The sequence below is a fragment of the Cucurbita pepo genome, chromosome LG11 (assembly GCF_002806865.2).
Source record: "Cucurbita pepo subsp. pepo cultivar mu-cu-16 chromosome LG11, ASM280686v2, whole genome shotgun sequence".
Lineage (NCBI taxonomy): Eukaryota > Viridiplantae > Streptophyta > Magnoliopsida > Cucurbitales > Cucurbitaceae > Cucurbita > Cucurbita pepo.
The window spans coordinates 4,089,023-4,106,162 of NC_036648.1; the positions used below are offsets into that span (position 1 = coordinate 4,089,023).

At 32.8% G+C, this 17,140-nt stretch overlaps 2 protein-coding genes across 2 annotated transcripts in view; both read right to left on the reverse strand.

The window, feature by feature from the left end:
* LOC111805814 (lysine--tRNA ligase, cytoplasmic-like) overlaps positions 1-1,488 on the reverse strand; it is a 7,394-nt gene extending 5,906 nt beyond the window's left edge. The window contains exons 1-5 of the mRNA XM_023691048.1: positions 1,181-1,488; positions 862-943; positions 545-601; positions 284-449; positions 98-191 (exon numbers count right to left, since the gene is read on the reverse strand). Of these exons, the coding sequence (XP_023546816.1) occupies positions 98-191; positions 284-449; positions 545-601; positions 862-943; positions 1,181-1,299 (518 nt within the window). The 5' untranslated portion in view covers positions 1,300-1,488. The remainder of the gene's footprint in view (positions 1-97; positions 192-283; positions 450-544; positions 602-861; positions 944-1,180) is intronic.
* Positions 1,489-2,983: 1,495 nt separating this feature from the next.
* On the reverse strand, positions 2,984-15,630 carry LOC111806101 (homogentisate phytyltransferase 1, chloroplastic-like). Its single transcript, XM_023691457.1, has 13 exons — positions 15,403-15,630; positions 15,065-15,121; positions 10,246-10,520; positions 9,982-10,065; positions 9,817-9,891; positions 9,319-9,402; positions 8,611-8,708; positions 7,901-7,923; positions 5,638-5,804; positions 5,300-5,371; positions 5,114-5,209; positions 4,372-4,476; positions 2,984-3,224 (listed from the first exon to the last, which is right to left on the reverse strand). Exons 1-13 carry the CDS (start codon positions 15,440-15,442, stop codon positions 3,183-3,185), a joined length of 1,218 nt encoding a protein of 405 aa, XP_023547225.1. The 5' UTR covers positions 15,443-15,630; the 3' UTR covers positions 2,984-3,182.
* Positions 15,631-17,140: the final 1,510 nt, after the last annotated feature.

The following is a 17,140-nucleotide window of genomic DNA, read 5'->3' on the forward strand; positions in this document are numbered from 1 at the left end:
AAAAAAAAAAAAAAAAAAAAAAAAAAAAAAAAAAAAAAAAAAAAAAAAAAAAAAACTAGAGAATTAAAGTAGCGAGAAATACAAAATAGTTCCATACCGTGCATCCACCATAACTTGGATTTTAGCTCCAGAACCATGGAGATCATAAAATAACAACTTCGAGGAGGACGACCTTTTGCTCATTATTCTCCCTTAAATGAAGAAAAAAGAAAGAGAAATGAGAAAATGATTGGGATATCAACAAAAAGAATCACAAAAAAGGTATCAGTTTGGTTCTAGTTACCGGCAAGAGAAACCATGACTTCCTCAAGATGATCACCATTGTTTAAACTTCCATATTTCTCAATATACTCAAGGAGAGACATTGAAACCTGAAACTTGTGAGGATATGGGTTTTCACCATCTGCCTTCTGAGATGCAAGATATTTCAGCCTATTTTCAAAATATTGCTGCAAACACAAACCAATTGGGGGAGAAAAATCAGTATGACAACGATTCTAAAAGTTCTGCAATAGAAGTCAAAATAAGAACTTAATAGTTGTACCGTGGGGTCCATTTCTTCATCATCTACCGCTACAGATTTCTTATTCTGGGATGCTTCCTGGTACATAAATACATTTCAGTCGCAAAGAACTTTCTGTAGTAGTAGTCAAGAATAACATTAAAACATGAAATCTGGCCACCAGAATTTATAATTCATTTCCTTTCATACAAGCATAGGTATTAAACTGACTGTTAATCAGAAGTATCATATTTGATATTCTCATTCGAGAATGGATAATTATTTCACCCTGCTCTATTCTTAATTAATGCATTCTAAACAATTCAATCTATAGGTGTTCCATTTGTGATTGCTAGTACCTGCTTTGCTTTCTCCTTCAATTCCTCCTTACGCCTCCTTTCCTCTTCCTTCTGCTTCATCTTTAATTCCTTCTTGCGTGCACTGAAAACATTACAATGTTAAAACTCTACAACTTCAAAATCGTAATTTCGACGAAAAACTACCCAACTAATAACAAAACTAAAAGAACAAAAATGGCAATGACATAATCAAATTTAACCTCAGGAAAAATCTATTCATTAAGACTAAACCCAGCTACAAATAAGCTAACTCTAACATCCATTTCCACACGTTAGCTAAAAAACGCACCAATGAACAAAAATTCAACAAAACACTCACTTCTTGCTTATAGTTTCTTCAGCACTTGGAGCAGAGTCGGCCATGTCTAAAGCCGCAGAAGCGGAACCCAATGCTAATTCAGAGACAGCCTTCGCAGCTCCGTCTACAGAATCCGCCATTTTCAGACAATGAATAGTCAAAGCTCCAAAGGGCAGAAGGTTATAAAGCACACTGATTCCTTGGAGTGCAAGGTCTGGAGGAGAGAATTGACTAAGACAAAGGCGCAGCCGAGGGGAATTTTTAACAGCAAACTTGGGAAGTTTGTTTCAATTTTAGGGTTTCCACGAAGACGAAACTAAAATATTTCAAAAAGAGTGGAAAAAGTAAAATAAAATATAATAAAGAGAATTGGTAAATTTGGTAGGAAACTCTCTAATTTATATTTATTATCTATTGTTTTTAAAAATGGGAGATTATTGTCAACCTTTAATTATTTCTTAATATTACGTATTATACGGTAAATAAAATAATCAAAATTATTATTTTTTATTATAAATAATTGATCATGTTGTTCGACGTCTTATTGCATTATCTTATACTGCCAATACTACTTGTTGAAATTTTTTTTAAGAGTGACAAAGATTAGGTTTCATCGAATTAAACGAGCATTTCATTATCGCATTTGTCGAGAGAAGACTAAGAACATGTATGTTTCACACATCTGGTCGGGAGTATACTATCACTATACAAGGCATGGAGCTCGTGCTTGGATTGTCTGTAGACGGCGAGCCTATTACAAGGTCGACGAACTATGAGTACGTGTGTCATTCATTACTTTATGTGACTCTAAATAACAATGCTTTTAAGGACTCGGGATTAAGCTTACCCTAGTTAGCATTTTAATTCTCAGGATTAAATGACGATGCATATGAAGATATTGTTGTGAAGTATGTTCGAGCATACATATGCACTTAATTGATGGGAGTTCATTCTCTCGTGATTAAAACAACTTGATGTCTATGATGTTTCTACTGCTCCATACTTTGAAGTTGTAGAGCACGATATACTTGGGGTGGAGTGTTCATAACGTGGTTGTATGAATAACTTTGTGAGGCAACAAAATTAGATGCTCAAATTGTTGTTGGGCCCATGGTTCTCCTACAAATTTGGGATTGGCAACAACTCCCAACAATGGCTCCTCAACCTTGTCACTTCAGTGATCTTGAATTTATTAGACCAACATATTGTTCTCAGTTTACAACTTGATTTTAAATTTAATAGTGTTTTTTTTTTCATACTGTTCTCGGTTTACAACTTGATTTTAAATTTAATAGTGTTTTTTTTAGTTGAAATTAATGTTTATTAACATTCGGAGAGAGATTAATTTTGTGCAACTTAGTGAGCTGCATATATAATATTATAGTCGAAATCACGAGATCTCTAGCGAGATATCAATCCAACCTTACTCGAGATCTAGCAGCTCACGATCCACGGAGCCCATCTATGCAGCGCACAACCAACCCAACAAAGGCTACTTTAATTAAGGTCCGGGGAGGATCAATTTACCAAACTTAAGAACACTGGTTTGCTGGTTTAAGCAAATATAGTAAGTGAACTTACTATTAGAATGCCTACAAGCTAGACTACAAGCTAGACTAGATGACATTGTCTATTGCATGAATAACCCATCTTTGTGATTTTTTTTTGCATGTTATTAAATTATTATGCTATTCATGTGAATTTTGTAATGCATGTACTAACTCTTATGATGGTTTATTATGACTTCTATGTACATCATCTAATTAAATTACAAATTTAAATACAAGAGCTTATCCAGAAAGATTAAATGTTCAACAGAAAACATATTCTCCCTATCAACCTCTTTTGCAATGTCAGTCCCAAAGTTAAAATGTTACGAAGATAATCATCTAATTATTCAAATTGGAGATTGCTAATGGATTGCTTTTGTGACTTGGAAATTTAACAGAAACGTACTTACTCCATTTCTATCAAGGAGTTTGTACAATACACACTCTACCTAATCACATTCTTGCTCAGCCCCTCACCTAACAAACGGTATCAGCAAATACTCAGCATAGAAAAGCTGCAAACCAGAACATCAATAGACGGTCAGAGAGAGGGAGAGTTTTAAAAAAGCAAGAATAATAACAATAACTTTCATAAAGCAAACTATTTATAAAAGATAAGAGACGAGTAGACTACGTCTAGCTACCGAGATGTCAACTTTGCTAACGAAAAGCAAATGGGTGCTATTTGTCAAAATATATATATATATATATGTATATAGCAATTAACATATATATGTACTCATCGAATTAATTTAAACATAGTTCAACTGATTTGAACACGTCCCATCAATCAAGAGATAGACGTTTAAATTACCCGATTCCAATTGAACGAAAAAGAGTACTCACCAAGATATTTTAATGCCCACATACAGAATGGTTTAATTCTGTATTGCTCATAACTGATTTGAAGTAATGCGTTAAAAACTCATTAACAAATTGATAATACATAGGAACACCTGCAGCAATAACAGACCTAAAAGGCCTCCAAAGAGAGGAAAACACAAGGGCTCTTCAAAGAATTCAAAAGAAAGACCTATTAGAAACCCCTTTGAGGGCCTCCAGAACCCAAGAGCCCAAGTCCCTTCTCCCACGATGGTCAGAAATAATAGAAAGAAGGTTGACCACCTCACCAGATTCCGGTCAATAAAATACCTAGGGGTTTCTTTCCCACCAAGAAATCTTTTAAAAAATAAGCAGTTGACTCATCCTTAATAAAACATATAACAAACTGATACCACCAAAAGCATTTAAAAGAATACACGAAGTAGATTATTCTCCGAGAACTGACTTTTTTCCAATGAAATATTCTTTTACTTCAGAAGTGAATTTATAGCTATTAAAATTGACTGAATCAATATTGAATCCAACATCATAAACTCATAGAGTGATTGATTATTTCACACGTTTTTCGGGAGACATCAGATACAAATAAACATTTATTTTATCTCAAATTTATAGTTACTAGACTACAAGTTAGACCACCCCTTAGAGCACCTTACCATCATGGCATTGACGCTCATTTAACTATCAATTATTTCTTATTTATTGTCTGTTTCGATTGACTTCTTAATGGTTTTAAAACATTTTTTTTTTTCATTCACAAGTATTTTTTTAAGCATTTAAAAAGTGAATCCAAATAGAGTTAGAAGGATAAGCTCCTACCTTCCATATAAACATGTAAAAGGATGTTATGGCAGCTTTGCTCTTCAGATCAACTGATTTGGCACGAATCCAAAGAACTGAAGCCAAAGTGATGTGTCCAACAACCTAAAGAATGTATAAGGATATTAAATGAGTTAGAAAGTACTTATGTTGAGATCGATTTTAAATTAGTTAAAATCACTTTTGTCAGGTTCAAAATCACACTCTCAAACCTGTCATCATTGATTTTGAATAATTAAATGTTTATTTAGGAGTAATTCTAAACATAACAAAGTAACTGTAAAACTTTCAGAATCACTTCTTATTTTAGTGCTATACTTCCAATGAATATTAAAATTGGTCATGTCTAAAGTTAATATATATCAAACTTGTATAAACTTGGTAAAATGATAGTAACAATTTTCATTCAAAAACAACATAATGTGAATATGATTCCAAAGTTTATAGACAAAAGACTAATATAGATTTTTTTTGAAAAGTTAAGTAGGCGATAGTTTTAAGATTTATTGAAAATACAAAAACTAAACTTGGATATTTGAAAGTACAAGAACTAAAATAGATCATGTTCCAGAGAACTAAGATCAAAATGATATTTTAACATCATATTCGAAAAAAATATAAGTTGTCATCTCATCTTGCATACTAGTTGCAAGAACCGTTTTTATTTTATTTTTAATCTATTTTTCTTTTCATAGAACTATGACGTTGTCTATGCATGCGTTTTAAGGAACTAGAGATTTACCGTTAGCCATTTACTCCATGGGGAGGAAGATGCAACTCCCACTACAACGGCAGCACTATATGCTACTTCAAGTAAGGAAATACAACTCCAAAACACCTGCAGAAGTGAAATCATCATGCTAGGATATATGACTGTACATGTTCGTGCCAAAATTTGAGCAAAAAGATGGAATTACTGAATACCCACCCGCTCTTGCCCTAGACGTACTGTAAAAGAACGGATGCCAAATATCTTATCTCCATCAATATCTGGTATATCCTAAAAACTCAAGTACAATAACAAGTTACAAGAATAATTGAGTAGGAGTTGAAAGAGTAAATGTTACTATTATTACACTAAATATAAATCACCCTGGTTGACCTAATGGTCAATAACGGTCATTTTAAGTAATAAAGAAATTAGATGGAATGAGTTCAAGCTATATGTTAATTTTTTACCTAGAATTTAAATCTTACAAGTCACAAAATATGAAAAGATAACAAATAAACTTTTGAAATTCAATTCTCATTTAAATCAATTGTTACCTTAAATAATGCTATAACAACCGAGAAGAAACTCATAAATGCAGTTGCAAAGATCAGGGAACGTGAAAAGACAGGAGGTCTTTGGAACACGTGAGTCTGTAAACATTGATACATATTAGTCAATCCCCAAACATATAAGTGCACCAAACAAAGAAGATCTGAAACAACTTAACACAAATGCTAGTGTGTAAAACTTAACTATCAATATTTTGAGCACATGGGAATTGGAATACATGTGAAATATCTAAAACTACATTACAGATTTTTTGTGGGTTGATGTTGGACATATGTGATGTCTGAAAAAGACGATGTTTTCTGTTACAGAGTTATGTGGGTTGATGTAACACTTATGTGATATGCCTAAAAAAAGACAGAGTTTTCTGTTTAATCAAAAGGTTGAAGCCATAGGTGAAGTCCAAACTATATGATTAACGAATTTAAAATCTTTTCATTGGCTACACAGTAGCAGAGCGTTTATTCGACCACAGTAATAATTAATCTCAAGATGTGAGGTGGAATCAGACTTCCTTATGTGAGGTCGATCCAACTCTCTCAAGGGTTGAGGAGGAGACAAATTTGGAACTGGAGGGGGAGCTTGTGGGCCCTTCCAATAAAGAGGTGGAATCTCATGGTGAGGGTCGTATCAATAGAATAATTACAACCAAGGACCCTCATCTTGCTTCATAGGTAAGGTGACTCATCGAGTTTCTGAGTGTCCAAAACGAATGGCTCTTGAAGCTTTTCAGACCACGTTGGGAACAAATATAACAGTTGAATCTGAAATTACGGAAGTCGAAACATCGCAAGTCAAAGGCATCGACGCATGGGATCCTTCAAATTCTTATTCACTCTATAGAAGAGAGTAGGGGAGATGGAATGGTTCCTTGCAGAGTAGAATATAAAGAGCTGATTTCTCCAATACAAACAAGAGCTCAATGATGCTTACTACGTCATTTCTAAGAAGTACAAAGTAAAAGCTATAACAGCAGTTTGGAAGTCCCTCCCTAGTTTTCTCAAGTTCTCAAAATGGTAGCAGAAGTAAATAATAGTCCTTTTTATAGGGGAGTGTATTTTTAGGTTTATAAAAAGTTTTTGTTCATGATTGTTTTTATATGGTTATCTTTATATTTTTTTAGTTTTTCCTTTTCAATCCTTTTGGGAGTTTGTATCCTTTGAATTTTTAATTCTTTCCTAATGAGAAGTTGTTTCTCTGAAAAAAAANGGGGTTAAAGAGAGACGAAGGAAGCAGTGGTCATGAAAAGGAAAAGAATGTGAAAATTGATTACCTGTTTGGACCCTGTGCAATAATCATTAATATTATCTCACATTTAATTATGAAAAGAGTGGTTTCAACACTCCAATTAAAGGACATTGTAGCCAGTTTAGACAAGATAGACATACTTGATTTGGCTTTTTGGTAGATAAGAATCTGAAAATAAATGATAAAATAAAGGTACCCACTCACATCAATGGAATAAGCAGTCCCAAGAATAAAGCTGATCAAAAGTGCCCAAAACAATGGCCATGAACGAACAACCCATCCCAGCCAAAAACTCTGTACAAAAACATAGGGAGAGTAAAGTAGTTTAAGAATGGAATCTTGGCGCCCATTATACGTAGTTCAGATACACAAATGGAAATAACCATAAGAAGTAATATTTATTAAAAGCTTATAATAAAAGTTATATGCATCTACAGATATTCCTAACTAAAAGAAATAGTATCNTTGATGATTGAAATTTACAGAAGGGATATAATATCCATGATATTTACAAAAGGCTTTTCCAATTTACAATGAGAGAGGTATAATTATAATAAGTAAAAATATTAGATGGCTTACACTAAGATATAGCTTGGTAAACAACATTATTGCTTCGTACAGCTTTTACTGTCTTCTAGAATGGATTTGTAGGTGATAGAAAAATTATTGGTCTAATTTTGATAGCCAATGAATGGGGGAAGAACTACAGAAGACGAAAGAAGAAAGTTTGGAAGATGGGACCTAGAGAAACCTTGAAGTATCTCACATAACAAATGTTTCACATTTCAACCTTTTTGTTCTTATTTTTATGAAGAACTATACTTTGATTTAGAAAATAGAAAGGATATACCAGGGGCAATGCAAAAAGTCAGCCTAGAACAAAACGAGCCAACGAAAAATTACAAGAACGACCTCCAACTATTAAGAATAAGAAACAAAGGATAACTACAAAAATCTCTAGCCACCGAAACCCAAGGGGGGGCATTGGAGCTAGCTATGGACCGAACCTCCCCCAAGGCCTCACTCTTCATTCACAGAAAAAACCTGAACCTGTCGCTTGTAGTAAGAAACTCCACACTCCTCTGCATTAAGAATAAGAAAAGATTGATAGGACCTATATTTAGTGTCCAAACAGAACAGCAAACATCGAACGGGACTTCAACTCCAGAAGGCACGTCTTTTTGGCACTTTCTCAGCAGTCTTTATACTATCTAAACATGCTAACCATACAAACATTTCAACCTTTTCTGGACAAGAACCATTCTAAACGTTCATATTTCGTTTGGAAATGGAAAACAATTTGCCCTTCTAAAGATAGGTCCTGTCAACCCATTGTAAAGGTGTCTTATCTAGCCTACCGACCTACTTTCTTTACACCCCCCAACCTCAAGTGACAGTAGCACTGAAAAAGAAAGGAAGACGAGAGTTTACTTGCTTCTTTAGTTTTGCAAATGCAACTCCTATCTAACAACTCTATTGGATTAAAAAGAGACAAAGGAAGCAGTGGTCATGAAAAGGAAAAGAATGTGAAAATTGATTACCTATTTGGACCCTGTGCAATAATCATTAATGTTATCTCACATTTAATTATGAAAAGAGTGGTTTCAACACTCCAATTAAAGGACATTGTAGCCAGTTTAGACAAGATAGACATACTTGATTTGGCTTTTTGGTAGATAAGAATCTGAAAATAAATGATAAAATAAAGGTACCCACTCACATCAATGGAATAAGCAGTCCCAAGAATAAAGCTGATCAAAAGTGCCCAAAACAATGGCCATGAACGAACAACCCATCCCAGCCAAAAACTCTGTACAAAAACATAGGGAGAGTAAAGTAGTTTAAGAATGGAATCTTGGCGCCCATTATACGTAGTTCAGATACACAAATGGAAATAACCATAAGAAGTAATATTTATTAAAAGCTTATAATAAAAGTTATATGCATCTACAGATATTCCTAACTAAAAGAAATAGTATCTATACTGTATATACATATTAAGAGTTAAAAGAGAGAAACTTACCTACCCATTTTGCACTCCACTTTTCAATATATACGTATTTCTCCCTCCATATTTTAATATATCTTTAACTGTAATTGCTAATCATTTATAGTTAATATTAAATTATAAGATTATAATTAATGAAATGAAAATTTTAAAATGGTCTAGAAAAGTGTAGGGACCCAATAGAAATTAAAATCAAAACTCAAGAATAAAAGTACAACATTTTAAAACGTGGAGACCAAACAGAAACTAAACTCAAAACCTAAGGACCAAAAGGTTATTTTGTCCAAAAAAAAAAAAATAGTATGCAGATATTTTCTACATATTAAATTGCTTCAAATAAACCCCAAAAGATATTAAAATAAAAATTCTAACAAAGGGTCTTGCGAATGATGTGGCACATAAAAAGTAATACCAGGATAGAAAACGTGAAGACAATTGCAACGCCAGTTCCAAAAGAATATTCTCCCGATGCTAATGGAAGATATGGCTTGTTAATCTGCAACGGAAACACATAGGAATCATTAAGGTCTTCTTTGATGGCTACAAGAAAGAATATTGCAAGCTCCGCTTTTATTATTATTCAAATGTTATTAAGTGAAGGTCAGATCATATGATAGCTTATTCTGCACACTCATGGTGCTACCACACATTTTTAGAAGATATATATGGTTGAAATGCTCACACTGGTAAATTAAAAAAGATTATGGTAATGACCAAATAAGGAGATCACTACACAAATGGGCATGATACCCTGCCAGAAATGCCTATGTAAAAATAGGTCCAAAACCAAGACTGCTACATCATTCTGATAAAAATTTACTCATGGGATACTCTTCCAAGTTCGCTAAAAATTAAGACAGCAGACCTAATTTAATATGCTGCTACGGGAAAAAGAATACAAAAGAAGTACCTTGTCTATTTCGATGTCAAATAATTGGTTCAGACCTACAATATAAATATTCATGAAGAGGGCAGCAACTATAGCCTGGAAATTTTTTTGCAAATGTGTTAAATATTTACAAAAGCACAAAAAAACAAAAAAGAATTTAACTATAAATCTTGTTTGAAACATCACCTCCAACACCCCAGTTAAAAATAATGGTGACAAGTCTGATAGTTTCTCAACGGCTAGTAGAGAAACTGATACAATGCTCAATGCCTGCAAGCATGAAAGGAAAGCATAAGCTGAAGATACATATATATTTCAGAGAGAGTAATTTTTCAGTACTTTAGATGGTGGCAGCCACAATGTGGTGGCTACATCAAATAATTTTCCCACAAAGAATGAGATGAAACAAAAAGGTATTGACCTAAAAGGACATGAGTTTTTAAACGTAACTGTACCAATAACTGTGTGTGGCCGTGAAAACCTATAGAAAGCATCCAAGAAACTCTTTACAGAGTCAACATAATTTTTGGAATGTAAAACTTCCGATTCTGATTCAAAAGGCTGATTAGAGGCTGCACTTCTAATTTGAATTCGGTTGTCTTTCTTCTGACAGAAGGTGTATCCTTCCCAATGTCTTCTAAAGACACATTCAACATGATATGATTTAGATTCAGACTCCACACAACTGGACCTCTTAAAAATCTTCAGTGCTCCAGGCCTTGGACCTTCAATTGGGACATGTGAACGATAAGCAAGCATTCTTGAACTCTTTCCTTAATTATTCTACGTTTTCAAATCATAAGACAACAGAAGAGCCATAATTGCACATATCAAAAAAAGGAAAATGGGGGGGGNATAAGTAATGATTGAACACTTTAGCAAGTGTCCAATAATCATCCAACACGAGTTCATCAGCATCTGACACATGTTGAACAAGTGCTTAAAGTATCAAACTAGAACACATGTTCAGCGAGTATTCAACAGACATCCAACAAATATCAAGCAGTGCGCCTGTTAAACCAAACTAAGGGTGCAGGCTCATAGAGACTGTAAAAATGCTCATCCTAGAATTATCCACGACGATTGCCGGATGGGAGAAATGATTCAACGGCTAGAACAATGTATAGGAAGGAGAGAAACTAAAAAACTTGTGCTCTGATTATACATGTAAGGTGTAGGAAGGAGCCATAAAAATGTTGAACAAGTGCCCAAATAATCAACCAACATGTGTTCATCTGACATGACCATGTTGAACAAGTGTCAAAAGTATCATACAGAAAACAAAGGGGGGGGGGAACCAACCTTCTTCTTTTCTGAATCTCTTCATGAAGTACATCTCAATTATGAATTTTACGAAAAGAAGACCCAACAAAGGTAATCCGCTTTAAAAATATCAAGAAATAGTTTTGACTCCAGGAAGAAAAAACAAACAATAAATTCCCACAGCACTTGGATGCTTCTTTTAGGATCATTAAACATCCTTCTATTTTACTCTATCTATAACTCTCACAAAACCAGACTTTAGTCATCCTGTGACCAGATTTGATTGTTAAAGTTATGACCACAGAAACTACCAAATATTCTTTCAGAATTTGTGTCTCTTATTGAAGCTTGCGGTCTTGAATTATGGAAAAAATTTCCTTCAACATCTTAAGGATTGGTTTTAATCAAGTTCTTAGAGAGCTCTCACTTGATCTTTCCACAAGACCTTGCTGAAAACTAGTCACAGAGGAGAATCTCACAGATGAATAGAAGTCTGTCTGAGAATCACACAGAATAGAGCCCACTTTTTCCTACTGCACCCTTAAATGACGCCCATGGGACTACACCAAACCCTCAAAATGGATGGTAAAAGGGCACATCCATCCACCTCTCTACTAGAAAAACAACGCAAGAATGAAATGGACAGAAGCACAGTTGCAGAGTCAAACTTCTGTAACTTTTATTATTATTATTATTATTATTATTTTTTTTTATAAGAAACTATCGATGTATTACAGACAAAAAAAAAAACAAACAAATGGTTACTTTTTTAAATTACAGGGACCAAAATGGACATATTAAAAGTATAGGGACCAAATTAAACCAAACTTGAATGTGTAGGAACCGCAATGAACATTTTGAAAGTGCAGGGCCAAAGTAGTATTTGAACTTCCAAAAGATAGTGGTTTGAATGCCACCTAGACTCTGTATGTTGTATACTATTACTATTACGGAAACAATTCTCCTGTCATCTTGTTTTCTTTATTTCTTTTCAAAAGAAACGGATTCATTAAATTTCATTGATGAGACAAACTTACAAAAGGAGAAAAGAAGTTCCTAACAAAAGGTGTCAAATCATATTGTACAACTATTTCTNCTGTATGCTATTACTATTACGGAAACAATTCTCCTGTTATCTTGTTTTCTTTATTTCTTTTCAAAAGAAACGGATTCATTAAATTTCATTGATGAGACAAACTTACAGAAGGGGAAAAGACGTTCCTAACAAAAGGTGTCAAATCATATTGTACAACTATTTCTGTGTTTTGTTATTTACTTCTTTATTTGTAACTAGCTCCTAATTGATAAATGAATGATTGAGCTTGGTCTTTTTTCTCTCGTACGTGATTTTTCATTCCTATTTTGTTTCCCTGATAATTGCCTTTTAGACTATCCTTGTATTCATCTCTTCAAGAAAGAATATTTTCTTATCATTGAGAAAGGAATTACAAAAAAAAAAAAAACTCTTCCAACCGGCAATGAGAGTAGATGAGCTACAAAGGCAGAAATAACTATAGTCTTTTCACACCAAGGTTCAACCCAATAAATATCCACCCTCGCACAACATCACTTGCATGCCTGCAAAGGCTAAAAGATAACACATGAACGAGCAGTGATCTAAACAACCCCATTATCGGTACACTAGGAAACCTCATGCACCCCATCTTCCCATAATCTCGTCCAAAACAAGGAGCTATATTTATAAAGGCTAGACTAAAAAACATGAACGTAAACAGAGGATAAAGTCACCCATTGAAATACAACAATACATCATTTTTAAAAAGGCTAGGATATGTTATCAGACTATGCATTAATTCAGATATATTTGAATATCCACACATTTCCATGATTTTCACATAAATTTGTTTAAATTTATGATGACATTTAAATGTGTAAAATAAGCTAAGGAAAAAAAATATATCTTTCCAGAAATGGAAGAAATGAATTGTGTATTTCTCATGATCTTAACACCTTATAGCATAAGTCAAAAGATTAAACAGAAATATTTTTTTATAATGATTCAACCTATCCTAGGAAAGAAATGTAAATCAACTATGTTCCTTGGTAAATTTCATTAGTAGTAAAATTAAGTCTTCAAATATATGTTTAAAAAAGTTAAATATTTTCACTCAAATTTTATTATTTTCCTTTATCGATTACTAGTTTCAAACATAAGCTAATAAGTAATGATTGAACACTTTAGCAAGTGTCCAATAATCATCCAACACGAGTTCATCAGCATCTGACACATGTTGAACAAGTGCTTAAAGTATCAAACTAGAACACATGTTCAGCGAGTATTCAACAGACATCCAACAAATATCAAGCAGTGCGCCTGTTAAACCAAACTAAGGGTGCAGGCTCATAGAGACTGTAAAAATGCTCATCCTAGAATTATCCACGACGATTGCCGGATGGGAGAAATGATTCAACGGCTAGAACAATGTATAGGAAGGAGAGAAACTAAAAAACTTGTGCTCTGATTATACATGTAAGGTGTAGGAAGGAGCCATAAAAATGTTGAACAAGTGCCCAAATAATCAACCAACATGTGTTCATCTGACATGACCATGTTGAACAAGTGTCAAAAGTATCATACAGAAAACAAACTCAACGCTTCGGATTTCTAAATCTACTCAATAAACATGAAGGTACTTCCTTAAAATTGATCCGCACCTTCCTCCCACTCTTATGACACGTGCACACACAAGAGGTATATATAATAGAAATAGACGCAGATTCACACGTGTGTACAACCTTTTTCCAGGGATATTCGACAATAGCTATCTATTTGTTAACCTATTTTTTTGTAATAATCAGCCGAGTGTTATTCTTTTGGACTGGAGTCCATTCTTGTAGTTGGTTGAGAACTCCTTTTGTGAGCTTGTCTTTTTGTACAAGTTCGTATACTCTTTCACCCTGGAAGGACTATTTCTTATTCCAATGTATATATATAGATATAGATATATTTGTATATTATTGAAAGTTTACTTAATATTGAACTATTGATTAAGATACCATAATTTTATCTTCTTTTGCATAGAAATATTCTCAATCTTAACAAAATAATAATAATAATAATAATAATTTTTAGAATTGAAATCTTAGGTTCCAATAACATGTTGTTTATGGTTTTCTGATTTTGAAAATTAAGCTTATAACCAATACTTCAGCGTCTAGCTTCCTAACTTTATCACCTATATTTTAAAAGCATTCTAAAAAATCTGTCAAAATTTAAAAAATAAGAAAAGTATTACTTAATAACTTGATTTGGTTTGTGAAATTTGGCTTAGAATTCAATGTATTTTCAAGGGAATGTGAAAAACTTACTTAAAAAATGGTGAGAAAACAAGCATAATTTTAAAAAAAATTAAAAAATTAAAATGGGTATCAATTTCAGTTCTAAAATGACTTTGCTGTGAAGTAAAGTGCACTTTCAGAGTTTTAATCGACACCGGCGTTTATGCTGTCTTCAGACTTAAAGGCTATTGGCAGGTAATTTTATATCGTAGTTCCCGAATTAAATTTCTAAAATTACGACCCAATATCTGGCTAAAAAACATTAAATGTTTCTATACGACTGAAATTATTGTTTAATTTTAAAATTCATCAACTCTCAAATAGCCCCTCCAAGCTTACATGGCAACCCGCCGCCCGGATAATCTCTTCCGCTAGTTCAATTCATCTAAACTTGCACAATCAACAACAGTCTTTTGACAATAGCAGTACCAAACATGAAATTTCAAAAATCAAGCAAAAATACACGAATCCTGCGTGTGCGATTGACGAATTAAAGATGCCAGAGAAGACGAGAATCGAAAGCGATAGATGCAAAGAAAATAAGGATTCAAAAACNTAGCAGTACCAAACATGAAATTTCAAAAATCAAGCAAAAATTACACGAATCCTGCGTGTGCGATTGACGAATTAAAAGATGCCAGAGAAGACGAGAATCGAAAGCGATAGATGCAAAGAAAATAAGGATTCAAAAACGAATTGGTCTTACTTGGAAGCCAAACATTGTTGACGTCACGATTTGTCCAGCCGCTTCCAATCCCACCTACTGAACAGAAACAGCGAATCAGACAAAACTAGACTCAAATCAGCTTCATTCAAGGAATAGGATGAGAATCGCGAGAACATCATCGAGTAACTCCTCAAGCGCAAATGAAAGCGAAGCATCAAAAAAGAAAAACAGACTCGAAAACAAAAACACACCAATCAACGAGAAAGAAAAAAAAATGCTAAAAACAAAATGCAGAACTTCCGGCGGAGAAAACTAAGATTGAACTGAACTGAAACAGTCTCAAACCACTAAGATTGTAAGAAAAACAAACAGCATACCAACATGACTTCGGTAGGCTCTAACGAACACGGAATCCATTGCCAAGACGGTTTCCCCCCCTCTGAGAAGGAAAAGAAAATGGTGGAGATTCAGAGCTCTGAAGAATGCAGAAGCAAACTTAGCTCGTTCTCTCGCCTTCTCCGCCCGAGCTCTGAACAACTGAACCAAAGTCCAGAAGTGCAGTTCTGCTGAAAGGCGTTTGTAAATTATTGATTCTCCTTTCTTCCCCTTTTCACTCCTTTTATTTATTTATTTATTTATTTTGTCAAAATATTATTGTTGGAACTATCATTTTCATCGTTTCGTTTTAAAAATAAATATATTTCTAAATTTTTTATTAAATGTTGTGTTGTCATTTCTCGATTTAAAAAACAATGTAATTTAAATAAATAAGTAACAAATATGTGGTACTATAAGTTTAAGCTACTTAGATTTGCATATGTAAATATCAAATAATAAAATAATAACAATAATCAAAATGATTATTTAAAAAAGATTGGGACTCAATAAATATTAAAAAACTTGAGAAATTGTTAAACTAAATTAGAGAATTTAAATAATTTTTAATTTTGATTTTTCCAAGTATTTAATTTTACCATTCAATTTTAAATTTTATTTTTAATAAATTATTAATTTTAAGATTTTACACATTTATTCTTTGTGGTAAGTTTTTAGATGATTGATTTAATTATAATCGAATTATTTTTGGAAGAATCATATTATAACAATTTTAAATTAATTAATTAAAATTTAACTCAAGTAATTAAAGATTGTCATTTGTAAAATTTAGAAAAAATAGATCAAATATAAATTAAATTCAGACCTTATCAAAATATATCCAAAATATTGAAATAAATATAAAATGAAAATAAAATATTGCAAAACAATGGTTATCTATAATAATTTTAGCTATGGATTACAATTTTTTTTTTAATCCAAAATTTTGATATACTTTTGTCTCGTTCCAACCTTACCGCTTAAACAATTTCAACAAAATCAGTTGAATCGAGTACTTAGATTTGTTTGGAATTTATTTGTGGGAGTGTCGATCTTTTCGTGGAGACAAGGTCCCCCAGGACTTCTTGTGTGTGATCAACGTCATGAAAATTTTATAATAACTACGCTCATTTTAGAATTCTTCTTTTTATTTAAAAAATTATTTAATGTGGCAGAATGAGTGTTATATTTTTTTTCAAGATTTTGATGTGACATTTAATTAATGGAGTGATACTCATACTATTGTCATATATCAAAAAATTCTTTTTGTTTTTTTATTGGAAGATCTATAATTAGTTAAATTTATTTAAAATAAAATGAAATAAGAGATAGAATGTTATCAAAATTTTATATAAATAAATATTATTCGTTAGTTCTTTTAATTATTTCCAATGGATTTACTGCTTAAATAATTAATAGTTAGAAGTTAATTTATTTTTATTAATTCAATTTATTAAAAAAAATTAATATATTATAAATAATATGTTTTAAGGTTTTTTTAGACCCGTTTTAAAGAAGAAGCGGAAAAGCTATGGTATCATAGGCTAGAAGAAGCGGAAAAGCTATGGTATCATAGGCTAAAATTAGGCTAGTACGGATATAGTGTCCTAAATTTCTCTAATAGGATAATATTTACTCGTGGTGATAGGTGATTATTACAAATGGTATAGTTGTAAGAGCTAAAATTAGGCTAGTACGGCTATAGTGTGATTCAAAATTAGAGAGCAATGGCCCCTCTTC